The sequence below is a fragment of the Castor canadensis genome, chromosome 10, assembly GCF_047511655.1.
Source record: "Castor canadensis chromosome 10, mCasCan1.hap1v2, whole genome shotgun sequence".
Lineage (NCBI taxonomy): Eukaryota > Metazoa > Chordata > Mammalia > Rodentia > Castoridae > Castor > Castor canadensis.
Window position 1 is genome coordinate 140,912,444 of NC_133395.1, and position 16,367 is coordinate 140,928,810.

The 16,367-nt window shown below is 46.6% G+C and overlaps 2 protein-coding genes across 16 annotated transcripts in view; both read left to right on the forward strand.

The window, feature by feature from the left end:
• The first annotated feature begins 189 nt into the window (after positions 1–189).
• Positions 190–10,853, forward strand: Arpc4 (actin related protein 2/3 complex subunit 4). Its single transcript, XM_020164602.2, has 6 exons — positions 190–363; positions 3,171–3,289; positions 4,999–5,110; positions 6,408–6,503; positions 7,378–7,548; positions 9,951–10,853. The coding sequence occupies exons 1-6, from the start codon at positions 361–363 to the stop codon at positions 9,954–9,956; spliced, it is 507 nt and encodes a 168-aa protein (XP_020020191.1). The 5' UTR covers positions 190–360; the 3' UTR covers positions 9,957–10,853.
• A 151-nt stretch (positions 10,854–11,004) lies between these two features.
• The window catches only part of Ttll3 (tubulin tyrosine ligase like 3), a 29,791-nt gene continuing 24,428 nt past the window's right edge, over positions 11,005–16,367 (forward strand). For 9 of the 15 annotated variants that reach the window (XR_012436375.1, XM_074044358.1, XM_074044367.1 and 6 more), the window contains exons 1-4: positions 11,005–13,707; positions 13,876–13,964; positions 15,548–15,716; positions 15,822–15,958. Coding sequence is in view for 14 of the 15 variants with exons in the window: in XM_074044358.1 (XP_073900459.1) it covers positions 13,224–13,707; positions 13,876–13,964; positions 15,548–15,716; positions 15,822–15,958 (879 nt within the window). In the remaining variant the exon portion in view is untranslated. The remainder of the gene's footprint in view (positions 13,708–13,875; positions 13,965–15,547; positions 15,717–15,821; positions 15,959–16,367) is intronic. The other 6 variants (XM_074044361.1, XM_074044368.1, XM_074044370.1 and 3 more) reach the window with 3 other exon arrangements.

The following is a 16,367-nucleotide window of genomic DNA, read 5'->3' on the forward strand; positions in this document are numbered from 1 at the left end:
CCGCCTCGGCTTGTCCTAATTTGGTGCTCAACTTAAGGTCAGGCTGTACTATTGCATGGCTGGGGAGAGGATGCGGCAAAGGCTACAAAACTAGAAGGCACGAGCGAGAGATACACGGACACCTGAAAAATCTCGAGTAGAAACATGCTACTTTAGGACTTAAAAATTACCAAAATAATCCTAGCATGAAAATTTCCTGGAGGGACAACGGTGCCTAGGCTCGCTCTCCCCTGTTCGAAACATAGATGGAACCGCCCGGAAGTCCGGGCGGAGACTGCGGCTGCGCTTCTGGCGAAAGGGCAGGAGTCGCGGGGCTGGACACTTCCGTACTTCCGCTTTCCGGCCCGGCCAGCGCCCGCGATGGTGAGAGAGCCGGGCCCCCGGCCGGGGACCCCTGTCTATTTTGCCTTGGGGGTGTGGGTTTCTAGGACGGGCGGCCTTCCCGGAGGCCGGGGGCCGAGGAGTGCCGAGGGATGTGGAGGCACCGTGATTGTTGGAGGAAGAGGGTGGGGCGAGGGCCGAAGTGAGAAGGAAGGGGCGAGCAGAGGGACTGGCCGGTAAGAGGCAAGCTTTCCAGGCAGGTTTAGCGTGGTCCTCAAGGGCGGAGGAAGCCGCAATTGGGGCATCCCAGGCTTGTGGGAGCGCCCGCGAAGGCACGTAGCAGGCCTCATAGCCCGTCGGAGGGCCGCTGAGGTATATAGTGGGGTCGCCTGCCCATCCAGCGTAGAACTTCACTAAATACGCCCCTTGCCCTCTTCTGCCTTCTTGACCCCACAGATTCCGGAGCCAGGTGCCCACGTTTCCTTATCTTCTTGGTACCTCTAGCCTTGCTTCCATCCCCGTGAAGGCTCTCTTGTGTTGTCCCTCTCAGGCCCTTTCCTGGTCAGAACTAACCTGTGTTGACCTTACCGTACGAACGCTCTGATTCTGCTGGTTCTTCTCTTCCGGAGAATGGACCCCTTTGGTGTATGTGGGTGTTCCTGGGAGTTGTGTTTTTGGCTCAGTACCTTCTGCTTTCCTTGGTGCTTTCCTTGGTGATACCTCTCCAGCCTCCAGGCATTCTTCTATGGTTCGTTTCGCTGTTGTGAAGACACTTTGAAATTAGACCTCTTGTTTTGAAGGAAAAAAAAAACAAAAACCAAAACTCTATTTTCTTCTGTCTTCCTTATCTTAGTTGACTTGTGGTTTCATATCTCAGCTTGAAACCTGGGAGTTTCTTTTTGTCTGATTGAGGACATACCTTCTGAGTTTATTGAGCTATTTCGTTGAGACTCGTCTTATTTCCGAAAGGTCCCGCACCACAGGCTTGCCCACCTAGAATTCACGTTTGGGTTTACTGTCTCTGAATGTTGATGAAAACAACCAGGTCATCACTGCCACAATCAAGATACAGAATGTTCCATCACCCACAGACTTTTCTTAGGTTCCTTTGTAATTCATCCCCTCCACTTGAGAAAACTGCTGATGTTTTCCCATTTTAATTTTGTTCATCACCATATAAGTGGAATTCTTTGGTTTGTAGACTTATTTTTACATTGCTGAGGATCAAACGTAGGGTCTCATACGTGCTAGGCAAGCTTCCTACCACTGAGCTACGTGACTGGACTAGTTTGTTGGGGAGTTTTTGGTTTTTTGGTTTTTTTCCATTATCCTGTGCATTTAACATCAGCCTCCCCCCCCCCCAAGCCCTTGTGATACTCCATATGTCCTCTTCACTGGTCCAGTCCGGGCTATCATCAGCATTTCTTTTTTCTTTTTTTGCAGTACTGAGGTTTGAACTCAGGGCCTACACCTTGAGCCACTCCACCAGCCCAATTTTTTGTGATAGGGTTTTTCGAGATAGGGTCTCATGAACTATTTGCCCAGGCTGGCTTTGAACTGCAATCCTCCTGATCTCTACCTTTTGAGTAGCTAGGATTACAGACGTGAGCCACCGGTACTCGGCTCACCAGCACTTCTTGAATAACTCTCTCTATTGTATGTGTCACTTCCCTCTCCAATCCATTCTCCAGAGAGCCATCACACAGCTGCAGTCATGTCACTTCCTCCTCAGAAAGCCCCAGCAGTTAGTTCTACATTAAAAGAAAACCTAACTGGTAGACCGGCTGTGAGATTCCCCAAGGTCTTCTCCCAACTTGCCGTTGCAGCCTCATTTATGCAATCTAAAATGCTTCACATATACAGAAACCTTGTACTCATTACTACTTCTGGAACTCAATGCCTTTTTGTTATTCTAGCCTTACTTAAGGTTATTACTTCACTTATTCATTTATTCTATGGTAAGTTAGTAAGACACTGTATATATTATTACTAAGCTAGTTGCTAGCTACTCAACTGTGAATAAAATAGACATGGTCTGGTGACCATAAGGTTTACAGTCTAGTGAAGGAGAATCACTTTACAAAAGACAAATGAGGAATGTGTCTTTGTAAATTACAATAAATGCAATGGGGGAAGTCAAGAAAGGCCTCTTTGAGAAGGAAGAGGCCTTCCCTGATATGCTAAGCTCTGAAGGATTGACTGAAGCAGAGAGAAAAAGGAAGCCTTCAGATAGATGGTTCATTAAGTGTAGAGTCCTGAAGTGAGAGAGAACTTGACTAATATAAGTGTAATATATCTGACTAGTGTAACTGAAGCTGGTCTTGTGTTCTGGGAGTATCCTTATTACTTTTTCTTGTAAAATCTTCCTGATCCTATTTCTAATCAAAACCAGTTTCTTCTGCCAATATAGATTACTTCTAATTATTTTATACTTCATCCTCCTCCCTTAGACTGTATATCCCCCAACCAGTTGAACTACTTCAGGAAAAAGATGAATTTCCACCTCACTCAGTTCCTGGCAAACAGTAGACCTCTATACATTTTTGACATAAAAGACAAGTGGAGGACGTTCACCTGTATGTATCTTAAACCAGTTAGTCACTCTTAGCACTGTTGTTGTTTAGGGCTTGATAATTCTTTGTTATGCATCATAGGATGTTTAGCAGTATGCCAGGCTTCTCCCAATTTCGTGAAAATCACAAATGTCTCAGTGTTGCTGTTCTGTTCGTTGTGGTGTCTGAGAGCTGGGAGTCCTCAGTACGGACTGGCTCCATGGGATTTGGAGCTAGGGACCTGTGGGTTTGGTGAGACAGATTCTAATCCTTCCTACCCCTTGGGTTTGTTCCTAGACTGCCACTCTCCGCCCCTACCTGAGTGCCGTGCGGGCCACGCTGCAGGCTGCCCTCTGCCTGGAGAACTTTTCCTCCCAGGTCGTGGAACGACACAACAAGCCGGAGGTGGAAGTCAGGTATGGAAGGAAAAGGTCAGAGTGGGGGATGAGGAATGTAACACACAGGGATTAACTGCTGTCTACAGGGTGCCGTGAACCTGTGTTGTAGAATCATCAGAGCAGCTTCAATTAACATAGTTTGTCTTGCTGCCAGATGAATGATGGTTCCCAATTTGGAATTAAGAAAATAGGGTCAGTGGGTTGGCAGGGCAAAACCCATGGGGAAGCTCCTTTGGACCAAAATTACTTGACACAAGTTAGGAATTCTTAGTACAGAAATATTCATGAAGTATCTCCTGTAGCATTATTGAACCCATTGACAGTTTAAAAACAAGTCAAAGAATTTATCTTTATTCTTTACTAATTTAAGAGTCAAAGTATTTTTTTCTTATCTTCCTGGACCCTCTTACACCAAATACTCCATATTTTGAGTGATCTAGTTTTCATTTCATAGATAAATTATTTTCCCCCTTTGAAATTTATTCTTCTGGTGTATGGGGGATTGAACTCGGCCTTCTTGTTGTTGCTAAGCAAGCTCTCTACTACTAGTTGCACCCCCCCCCCTTTGAAATTTAATCAGGGCCAGCTGCAATGGCACATGCCTGAGGTAGCTGGGGGACTGAGGCAGAAAGATTACAGACTCAAGGCCATCCTGGCTACATGCTGAGACCCTGTTTTGAGAAACAAAAAGAAAAAAGAAACTTAAGCTTGGGATAAGCTATTAGGTGATACGATTTTTTTTTTGACAATAGTGGGGTTTGAACTCAGGGCTTCTGCTTGCTAGGCAGATGTGGTTTTTTTTTGGTTTTCTTTTTTGTTGCTTTGGGTTTTTTTGGTGCTGTAGATTGAACTCAGGGTCTCAGCATGCTAGACAAGTACTGTATCACTGAGCACACTCCCAGCTGTTAGAAATGTGCTGTGTTGTGCTACTTAATATATGTGCTTTCTACTAGCCATTTTAAAATGGTAACAGCTCAGACCACCACAGTTAAGAACCTTGACAAATAACCTAGATATTCAGACGCATTAGCTTAGAACCTGACCTGATGGGGTGTCAGTGGTAAATAAATGCATCATTCTAGATAGAAATTAATGGAGACCAAAAAGCCCTGGGGGTCAACCTTCAGAAAAAAAAAAAGGAAAGAAAGACATTAAAGGACAGACTGGTGAAGTGGCTCAAGTGGTAGAGTGCTTGTCTAGGAAGTGAGAGGCCCTAAGTTCAAACTCTGATACTGCCCAAAAACAAGTGTCCAAACTGTGTCTAATTTTAGCCTCTCCTTATCCCTAAGGCAGGTGTTGTCCTTCTTCCCTAAATGGTAGTATATTGGTATGCCTGTAGTTACTAAGACCAGCTGTTTTTGTAGAGCTCTTGTGATGTGCCAGACATATTATTAGGCACTTGACCCTTCTTGATCTCTCTCAGTGCTCGCCCGTAAAATAGGATTCAGAGTCATTTCACAGATGAGGAATTTGAGATTTCAACAGGGTAACTTGCCCAAGGAATGTAACAGAGGAGGTTGGATTTCAAAACCTTTTCATCCTGACTGCAGAGCCTGTGCTCTTTCTGCTGGAGAACACATTCCCTGGCCTCCATCTTGGAGCACCTGTGCTTCTGAGTCTTCTATTCCTAGACTCTGGTCTCAGATAGTGATTCCAGAACCTACTCTGGGTCACTATGACAATTTTGTTCCTCTATGGTACAGAGACCTCTGTGACTTTATTTTCAGGAGTAGCAAAGAGCTCCTATTACAACCCGTTACCATCAGCAGGAATGAGAAGGAAAAGGTTCTGATTGAGGGCTCCATCAATTCTGTCCGGGTCAGCATTGCTGTGAAACAGGTGAGTCACCATGAAGAAGGCCCAAAGTTACAAGCTGTCTTCTTAGCCAGTGGTCCACAGCTGAGAAATCAGAGTGCCTGGTTCAGGGTATAGGAAACTTAGGACATGCTTCCTGAAATGTTCTCTGGAGTCGATTTGACAAAGCAGGTAGAGTCAGGTGCCTGTAATCCTAGCAGGAGGCTGAAGCAGGAAGATTGCAAGTTCGAGGCCAGCCTAATGTACATAGTGAGACCCTATTTCAAAAAGAAAAACAAAGCAGTTCAGTAGAATGAAAAGATGTTAACCTTTTTTCATAGGCCTTGCTCTAGAGTTGAAGACAGGAAATGTAGTAGGCAAGAACACGGGGCCAGTTTGGTGTCAGGTCAAAAACCATTTCTACAGAATGAGGAGGAATATATTCACTTCAGGAAAATAAGTAGTACTAGAACCAATTTGATACCTATAGTTTGAAACTGCCACTTTAAAAACAACAAATTGCCATTTCTTTCATGTTTCCCCAGGCAGTGATTCACAAATGTCTGTCATTCCTACCACCCCTTAATTCTTGTCATTTTGTACCACTTGGATGTTATTTACGTAATAAATTTTTTTTAAATTGCCTTATTTCTTTTCACTTTAATTTGAAAAGATACTTTATACCATAAATGGGAAAACAGTATCACTTGCCACAATGGAGGGCAACTCTGAAAATAAATGCAATAAAGACAAAACGTTCTTACTTAATTCAGAAAGCTCCAGCCCTGAGGCCTGCTGTCCTTGTTAAGATGGAAGATGTGCCAGTGTTGGGAGGTATTAAGGGCGTTCTAGTACTCTGCTGCAGAGTTCTTTTACAAATATTGAAAGAGGTTTTTTTTTTTAAAAAAAAAAAAAAAAAGAAACTTTGTGGATTGTTTAATTTCCAGTGTTGTTAAGGCAGAGACTTCCTAGATTGTGGCACAAGTGGGATATGCTGCACACTTTGAGAAGGGCAGCACTAGTGAAATGAGAAAGGGAAAGGCAGTTTTGAATATAGGTGTAGACTCTGAAAGAGCTGATAAAAGACTGATTTCTCAGAAATACCTCTTGGGAATGAGACTGCCTCATTAAGTTAGAGAGGCTCTAAAGTAGATCTGCTTTCAGTTGACAACCAAGTCCCCACAATTCACCAGGCAGTGATTGCTCCTAGTACCAACCCGACTGCCTCTACTGAGCCTGGGGTGGGGAGTGGGGGGAACAAGGTCAAAAGACCAGGCTGCAGGGTGTTTTTGGCTTAGGGATGTCTGTTCATTGCGCCATCTTTCCCCTTTGCTCTCACCAGGCTGATGAGATCGAGAAGATTTTATGCCATAAATTCATGCGTTTTATGATGATGCGAGCAGAGAACTTCTTTATCCTTCGAAGGAAACCAGTGGAGGTAAGACCCTGTGGATCCACTATGATAATTTCTAGGATTATCACTGAGAGGCCTGGAATTGTTTCTTGAACCAGGATTGCTTCTTCTGTAGCTGTAGGACACCCATTGCCTGCATTGAGTCAACTTTCCTGTCAGCTAGACTGGTAGCAAGGAAGATTAGAAATTTAAGAAAAGCTGGGTCTATGCATTTATCATCTTCCCAGAGCCTAGGAACTAGCAACAGAAAATGCATAATGAGTTAGAAATTCTTCTTGAGCTCTGCCACCAACTGAATCCTCTGCAAACTCCCTGCCATGTCAACTTAAAATATTCCCAGTAACTGAGCAACTCCTACACAGAGCAGCTCAAGCCATCATCAGACACACCAGACATGTTGGCAGTTTTGAATATAGGTGTGGCTGTATTCAAATTTGGCTCACCTTGAGCCAAATTCTCTCTTCTGGTCCTAGATCTAACATCTGGGGCCACCTGGAATAAATAATAAAGTCATGCTCTTCATCACACAACTTTCCATAGTTAAGGACCCTGATACCATTCCCTCCCCCACATCATCTTTGTTCCTTATTGTTTGAATTCTCGTGTAACAAGATTCCAAATCCCTTCGTTCTCCCTTGACTCTGTGCCACATTTAGTCTTCCAGAAACAACTGATTTCTCAACTGGGTTCAGTTGCTTGGGTCCAACATTGATCTTCCCTTCTCTCCACCTTTGCCAGAGTAAGTGGGCTGCTGACTGAAGGGCATGCAGCTTTGGAGAAAATTGCAGCAACCTGGAAGCATGTTGAAAGTGAAGTAGAAGATGTGGCCAGCCAAGTGTTCCCAGGGTTAATTCTCTCCTGTTTCTTCTCCCACCTCCCCGTTGTCTTCCTTCCCTAGGGCTATGACATCAGCTTTCTTATCACCAACTTCCACACGGAGCAGATGTACAAACACAAGTTGGTGGACTTTGTGATCCACTTCATGGAGGAGATCGACAAGGAGATCAGTGAGATGAAGCTGTCAGTCAATGCCCGTGCACGCATAGTGGCTGAGGAGTTCCTCAAGAATGTAAGTGGGGTCTTTCCTGTCTTCCTGCCAGAGGTGGAAGAAGCTGTAGGTTATATGTAGAAGCTAACATCCAGTGGGAAAGTGGTGCCAACAGTATGTTCATATTTCCTGAGGTTTGTAGGACCTCTGGTCAGCCAGCTGCTTTGAAGCTACAAAGCCCAAGGTTTCATCACTGCAGGGCATCTTCTGTTTCTGGGATGCCTCTTAGTCTCTAGGGGAATTAGACATTAATTTTTACATCTTAAAATGTCTACAAAGTCCTTATCTATTACAGTTCAAGCCCCAAGTGCAACATGAATTTTCTGGGAACATAGAACAGATAATCATTTTGTAATTCCACTTCTCAAACAGACTTTAAATATTTTTCTTCAGCGTCTGTTTCTCAGACTTAAAGTCATGATTTCTTTAACCTGTTTCCCATCACTTTCATGGCTTAAGACTTTCAGATCCCTCTTAAATTGTTTATTCCTGGCTAACTGAAAGGACTGCAGTCCTCTGAAGGGGAGGAATTGTTTACATTGAGGGACTGATGACATAGTTGTTCTTGTTTAGATATTCAAGACATGCTATCTTAGTTTTTTTCTCTTCTTTCAAACAATCTTTGGTCTGTTGATATGTTACACTTGGAGTTGACTGTGATCCCTAGATGGTAGGTTTAGTGTTTACATCTACCAGTACATACAGACCAAGCCCAGAGGATCTCCGATTCCTAAAAATGGAAATTGTACTCGCTTCCCCTGGGGTTTAATTATGCTGAGAGTGGCCAGGACTCAGAGGCGCTGCACTGTGTGCACGAAGTTGTTTGTCATATCACCTGGTTATCTGTCTGACTCCTCGACCTACTCAGTCATATCCCTGCCAGCTCAACAAAGTGGCAGTTTGCTCAGCTGTGAAACAAGGATGCTGTTAATAATTACCTTTCAGAGTGGTTGAACAGTAAGTGATTTCACAGATCAGAAACATAGTACCTGGTACAAACTAAGCTACCCAAGTACAGTGGCACCAAAATTTTATGGCCAGGGCACTAGGAATTTTCTAGATTCAGCTGTGAAGAAAATATATCTCTTGTCTCAGTTTGATATTTGGCTTTCTTGGTGAGTGCCGGTGGCTCACGCCTGTAATCCTGGCTACTCAGGAGGCAGAGATCAGGAGAATCGAGGTTAAAAGCCAGCCCAGGCAAATAGTTCAGGAGACCCTATCTCGAAAAAAAAATCCCTATCACAAAAAAAGGCTGGTGGAGTGGCACAAGGTGTAGGCCCCAGTACAGCAAACAAAAACAAAAAAAGATGAATTGGTTCTGTCATTCAGGAGTCACTTAATTTATAATTACATTTTAATAGCGTTAATACCATTTAAAAAGCACGTTTAGAATTCTCATTTATTACTCCAAACAGAATTTTTATATTCTCATGCCTTGAGCATGTAATAAACTTTATGTGTTCTTTTGCCCGCTTTTTTTTTTTTTTTTTTTAAAGACAAAAAAGAAAACTTAAAACAGTCTATGAGTCAGGTGCTGCCACTATTTCATAGAAAGTAAACCGAAGCTCTGGAAGTGAAGTCACCTGCCCAGAATCCTTCATCCAGTAAGTGGAGGAAGTAGGCCATGGAGCTAGGTTTTCTGACTGAAGGATCTAATATAGCAGCAGAGCATCTGACAGGGTACAAAGCCAGGTGCATGCACAGGTCAGGCGGGTCGCACACGTAGGTGAGGTGGAGTGGGTAAGCTCACACCTTATCTGAAGAGGATTGCCACCACAGAGCTCTAAAGCTGCAGCCCATTGTGGTTTCATCTTTCAACTTTTCAAAAGAACTCCCAAATCCAGATTTGTAAGTGGCACCTCTCGTGTTTTCAGGTTGGCGACTAATTCTTCATCTTTGTACCCCATGTGGACCAGTCTTTGGGTGGTACTTAGTTGTTAGCCACTGGTCACAGCCTCTGGTTATAAAGTGTTGATGTTCTTGAAGGGCACCATGTGTGACAGTTGAGGGCAGAAAGATTTCTAAGGCCTGTCCTGGTTGGAGATCACCCAGAGTGTGACACATGGTACCAGATTCTAAGTCCTTGTCCCCTTGGCTAGCTCACATACAAGTGAGCTTGTATGTGAGTCCCCATGTCTGAAGAAGGCAGCTTCAGTTCACCAAACAACATACTGTCAGGGGATCTGTGAAGAAGCCCTCAACACTTAATTTTTCTGCCTTGCCTAGTGGTAGGATCAGGACCAGTGCCCCACATGTCACTGCTGAAGTCTGGCTGAGTTTAAGAGCGTGCCCATATCTAGAACCCAACCCTACCCCTTAGATGTGAGCACAATGGCAGCTGTCAGGTCAATCCACCTCCCTGGAATAGGCCACCAGGATACAGTAATAACCATCATTCCCTGCCTCTTGTTTCTCTTTGACAGTTTTAAACCATCTGGCTGGATCTTGTGGCCTTCCCCCTCAGCCTCCCCTGTGTGTGTCTCTGCGAAGGCGTCCTGGAGTCACTTCCCAGAGCGGCGGCGGCAGCAGCAGGGAACTGGGTTGGGTGGGCACTAGATGCGGGAGGGGGGTGGTGTGCTTGCTAGCTGGGCAAGAAAGCAGCAGTGGACCTTCCCCAAGGCCACACGTGCCTGGTCAGGCTGGCTTCTGATGTTCAGTCCCCTGGGCCGGGACAGATTTTTTTTAATGTCCTGAAACTTAAACTCTGTGCTTGTAGGAGACTGTAACCTTTTGTCTTTTTTTTTTTTTTTTTTTTTTTTTTTAAAAACAAATAACCTCCACCTCCAGTGGCTGTGACTGGTCCCAGTGATTGTACGTTATTGGTCGCTGTGGGTCTGGGCGGGCCTGGAGCCAGAAGGCGACTATTTTTTTCTCCCCCACGCCACCCTAGGTGGGGAGAGAGGGAGGCTTCAGACTCTAGTTTCTCTCCCTTGCTCTTTTATTCCCAAGCCTCCTTGGGCCTAGTAGAAGGACCCTCTGCCAGTTCCTGAGCTCTGCCTGGAGATGGCCACCCAGCACTGGTTGGGGACAAGGGCTGAATCCATGATTACCAGCCATGCCTAGGAGCTGGGGCCCCAAATCCAGGCAACTTCTGGCTGCAGGGACCATTTGGTGCCCTCCACAGCTGAGAGGCACCACTATCTCGCCTTTTCTGTCAGTGCAGTGCCTGTGTGCTAGAGTTGGAGAGGTGAGTCCTCCAGAGCTTCCTGGCCGGTTTTCCCGCCTACTCTGGCTCCTCTGCTCCCGTGCTCGCTGTCTCTTTTCTGATTCGGTGGATCCTCCCTCCCCTAATTAAAGTCTCTTCCTGCCCCTTTGGGGCTGCATGAGGTCTGTGCTCTGTGTGTGTATGTGAAGAGAAGGGATGTGGGGGCCATGGGGCTATTCCTGGGGCCTGCAGTTCCCTAATAGACACAGTCTAGTGATTGATCCCATTGTTACCCTTTCCAAGGGCCCCAACTCAGAAACCTCCTTCACTGCAGTCTAAGTACTATCCATTTCTGAAAATGTCCTGCCTGTACAAAGCATAATCATCTCTCCTTTGGGCCAGAAGACAAACAATGATTCCTTTTTGAGGATAGAGGAAACAGGTTCCACAAGATGTAGTAGCTAGCTCCACATCTCCCTGCTTATGAGCAAGAACGTAAGCCTTTTCCTTGTGCTGAAACAGTAATCGCTATCTACATGTGGCTACTTAACTTATTACAAGTAAGTAAAGTTTAAAATCTGGTTCTTCAGTACTACTGGTGACATTTCAAGTGTTCACTAACTATAAGTAACTAGGACCTATCATATCAGGCAATGTTGAGAATTAACAGGATAGTGCTAGGCCTTCTCTAATATTTGGGAGTAAACAAGTTGTATTCTGTGCTTCATTTTCTTAATTTGTAAAGTGGAGGTAATGTGAACTATATGACAGTCCCTTGCCACACAAGCACTGAATGTGTAGTTCTACTAGTGCGGTATGTGGAATGTTTATCTTCCAATGTGCTAGGCATTAGTGATGATATCCATCCCTGCTGTGAGAAAACCTGGAACCAGTAAGAGAGCCAAGTGTGTAAATAGTTGCATTGGTGTATCTCATTCACTGTGGAAGTTTGGGAGCCAGGAGGGGCATATTTACAGAAGAGGAGATACCATGAAAAGCCTCAGAAAGGATTGGCCTGTGAGCCAAGCTGTACGGTTTCCTCCATATGGCCAAAATGAGAATCTTTTTTTGAAGAGAATAAGGAAATATTAAAGGAAGAAGGGGCTGGGGGTGGGGGCAAGTTGAATAGCTATTATCCCCTTTATGACACTATCTCTGTGACCTACCTTGCTGAATTAGCTGTGCCCTCCTCTGGGGCACATGGCTATGTTCTAGCTTTGCAGTGGCCTTTAGAGGTGCTCACAGTAAAGCTGGATGACTTGAAGGTATGGCAGCTGGTCACTCAACCCTTATAGGACAGCCTTGCCTGGGTGAGCCAGCCAGAACCCTTTGTCACAGATTTCTTTCCCAGAGTCTGAAAGTCCCTAAAACCAGATTTTCAAACAGAACCAAGAGGGCGGCTGCCCATTAACCAGTCCTCTCCTGGGAATATGCTTTTTGGGAAGTACAATTCCCAGCCAAATGGGGTGGGAAAGGTAATCTCAGGTTGGAGTTAGCTAGACCAGTGCTTGGGGACCCACTCCAATGTAAGAGCAGATCTGCCTGGTGACTAAGCTGGGTTCTTAGACCAGGATACTTTCTTCTCTGAATTCTGCTTGAATGGGCATGTCTAGAGTCTTCTCAAACTACTACTGTTTGGTGCTTCTATGACCGACAGGCAAGCCCCCAAGTGATAACAACTATGATGAGTGTTTAAGAGTGAGTCTTCTGAGATCTGTGTTTAGGTGCTGGTTGTGATGTGAGGCAAATTACTTGTTTTGGAGCCTTATTTCCCCTGTGACTTTTTAGGATGGTGTTTTGCCACTGCCTCTAAAATGATAATTTAATGGTCTTGGCCTGGGGGCTGGAGCATAACTTCTGATACATTTCTTCTGCAAGTGGCTAAAATGATGATCTGTTTTTCCAAGTCACTGAGAGGGGGAGTGTACTTTGCACATTCTCACTATTGCGCCCATAAGCAGCCTGGGCTTTCATATTTATCCCTAGAGACCTTACTGTCTCCATCTGCTCTGGCTTCCCCCCGCCCCCCCAGGGCTGTCACTCAGACTTCCCTCTGCCTGGAATGCCATTTGCTGTTCCCTTAGTGCCTCCTGACTCCTTACATTTAAACCTTCCACATAAATGTCAGCCCTTCAGAGGACATCCTTGACTGCCTCCTTTTGCGTGGCCCTTCCCAGTTTCAGGTCACTGCTTGTTTACTTCCTTTATACCAGTAGCTATTTTATTTCTGTTGCTTGTTTCCCTACATTGGGAGACAAGTGACTCCGTGAGGTCAGGGACCACTTAAAAGCTTCTAGCCCAGACCCTAGATGGTGGAATGAGCCAAGTCCTGGGGCCTTTGCACAGTGGAACAGCTGGATAAGGAACCAAGACTCTGGGACTAATACTGATTGCAGGGCCAGTGTTCCCCTTCTCCGCCCTTAATGCCCGGCTCTTCAAGGGTGTGTAGAAAGGCCCAGAGTCTGGCTCCCTGTGGAAGCCCATGCTCCACTAACCCAGGACCTGTGACAGCTCCGGAACTCCCCACCCACCATCCGATTGTGCCCGGGGAATGGTTGCCCAGGTGACATCAAACAGAGGGCGGGGCCAGGGAGCGAAGGGCGCAGCTTCGAGCAGGCGCGCAGAGGGGAGGCGGGCTCCTGGACGTTGGGAGGGCGCGCGCGGCGTGGGGCGCATGCAGGGCCCGGGCGCCACGCTATGCCAGAACACTAGGGAAGTGGGGCTCGCGCGCCAGGGCTCGGCCGCCTGCTACCACCGGGAGGGCGGTCCAAGTTGCCACTGGCTGCGGAAGCCACAGCTGCCACAGCTGCGCACCAGTTCTCCCGCCCCATGGCCTTGGGTGCGCAATGCCGAGTTGCCGAGGCCCGCCTGCGCCAGGCCCGAGAGGGTTCACACTGGCTGCAAACGCTGGACCCGCAGTCCCGCCTCTGCGTGTCTACCCGAGATGCTCGCCCAAGCCCAGAGCGCTGCGGATCCCCACTCCCTCGACCCCCTGCACATCCAGGCGCTGGATGATCCCCCGCTACCGCAGGACGGTGAGGCCCAGGGCGGTCTGCCAGTCTTGGCCCGTGGTGTCTGCGGTGACAAGACCTGGGAGCGGCAGAGGGTGGGCGTTCAGATGAAGAGGAAAAAAAAGGAGCTGGAAAAGCCCTGGGCTCAGCCTCTAGCATACCCCGTCCTTGCTCCATCACGTCTCTCTTCAGGTTCCCTTGTCCTCTGGCGAGGATTCTCCAAGACATCTCACATGGGCCGGCTCAGAAACGCCAAAATCCACGTGGAGAGAGCTATCAAGGTCGGAGGGGATTTGGAGTGGGAGCTTAGAAAGGACCCTGGGAAGGTTCTGCCTGTCCCAACGGACTATTTTCTCACATCCTTAAAAAACAAAAAACCCTCCACCCCACACTAAGTTTCGAGTACCTTCGCATTTTCACTCCCCCTTCAAAGTTCTGAATTCACTCCTCTCCCCTCCTATCCCATTCCTGTCAGACACCACTCTCATCCAGGTCTCTGGTGACCTCCAAGAAGCCAAGTCCAGCAGCCCTTTTCTTTGCTTCCCTCGCCGTTGTGTGTCACTCTGCACAACTGCTTCATGCACCTTCCCTCCTGATTTTCCTGGAGGGAGCTCCGTGGCTGCTGCTTTTCAGTTGCCTTTGAAGGTGCCTCAGAAACTAGTTGATCCCAGGGTCCCTCCTCATACCTGCCTGTCTCCTTGGACTTGTGAATCCAGTCAGTGTGCTGCATTTGCTGCATGCCCAAGGAGATCCAGCCCTCTTAACCCAACATCTCCTCCCAGAGGGCTCATAAGCATTTCATACTCATGTCCCAGTACTCTTGATTTTCCTGTCCAAACCTGTCCTCCTCACCTTTGGTCTTTTTCATCTCTCAGTTACTCAAGCTAGAATCTGATCTTTCTGTTCCTTCATCTCCACATGTAATCCCATTAGCAAAATCATCTCTGCCTCCAAAATCAATCCCAACCCTGGTGCTTTCTCCCTATCTCCACTTCGTGCTAGCTATTGTGATTACTATCCTAGAGGAACCACAACAGCCTCCTAACTGGTCTGCCACCATGCCTGTCCCCTGCCATCTATTCTCCCTGCAGCAGCAACCCAGACTTAAAAAGTCTCCAACTGCAGACTCCCTCCCTTAGCGTTCATTGCTTTATGCTACTCACAGTATAAAATCCAAGACCAAGTTTCAGTGCCCTCTGCAGTCCAGCCACACTGCCTACCTCCTTGGGAGCTCTCCTCACTCTCCAGACTCCACTCACCCTGGCCTCCTGTCAGTTCCTTCTGATCTCTGTCTTAAGTCTCTGAAGCTTTGCATGTGCTATTCCCTCTGCCAGTTTAAACTACCATTTGTTCAGCTGTGTTCATGACTCCTTTTCAACCTTCCTTAACCATGTATTTCTATGTAGTTTTTCTGGGTCTCCGTATGCAGTTCCTAGAATCAGCCTGCCTAGATTTAAACCCCTGCTCTTGGGGCTGGGGTATAGCTCAGTGGTAAGAGTGTGTGCTTAGCATGTGAAAGGCCCTCCAGCACTAAAAAAGAAGAGATCCCCCTGCTCTTGACTACTTAACTTCTTTGTGCCTTTGTTTCATAACTAGTAAGACAGGGATAGCTATCTAATAAAATGCAGGTGGTTAGAAATGCATGTAAGTACTTGCCACATAGTGTATATTCAAATATTAGCTACTACCATCAACATTGTTGCTATGCATATTTACTACTTTCCATGTTTATAAACTGTCTCTCCTACTAGGATATAAAAGTTCCCTGAAGGCACAGACTGTAACTGTCTGGGTCACTGTTCTATCCTCTATGCCTGACATTTAGACAGTACTTATTGAACCAGTCCCATCTCTCACTTTATAGCAGAAGAAGATCTTTATGATTCAAGGCCGTTACCCGGTAATCCGGTGTCTCTTGCGCCGGAGGGGCTGGGTGGAGAAAAAGATGGTCCATCACACAGGCACCATCATTCCTCTACCTAAGAAGGACCTGGATAGTTCAACAATGGGTGACAGTGACACCACAGAGGATGGTGAGCAGGTCTCTCACTTTTCACAAACTACCCCTCCTGAGTCCTTTTCCTGTGGTTCCCACTGACCCCAGGGGTTAGCCCTATAGGCTTGTTGTGCTTTGACAGGGTCTTGGGGTCTTATCAGGCCTGGACTCTCATCCACAGAGGATGAAGAAGAGAATGAGGAGTTCCAGCTGCCACAGCTGCTTGACTTGGATGGATTTCTGGAATTTGATGACCTAGATGGAACTCATGCTTTGATGGTGAGGGCACTGGGGGCCCAGATGAAGGAGGCAGCTGGCTGGAGGCTACCTAGAGGGAGGGAGAGCACTGGTGTCCAGCTGGATACCTCAGACAAGTCCTCTGGTCCTCAGTTTTCCCATCTGTATAAAAACATTGCTTCTATAAAAGCTGGATAGACCCACAGAGTGGAGAGGACTCGGGCTCAGACAAGGCTGGTGCATTCTCTATGTGTGGTGATTCCCCTTCCAAGTAAAAACTCCTTCATTCATCTCCTTCCTCCACCTTGGCAAATGAGAGCTTGAAGGAAGGGCTTAAAAAGCTCCAGAGAGGCTGGTGTGATGGTGTGGAGAATGTGAGTTGAGGTAAGGACACTTGGATTCTGAGCTTTGCACCACTGGACTAAATTGAACTATGTGAAATTTCTTTCCT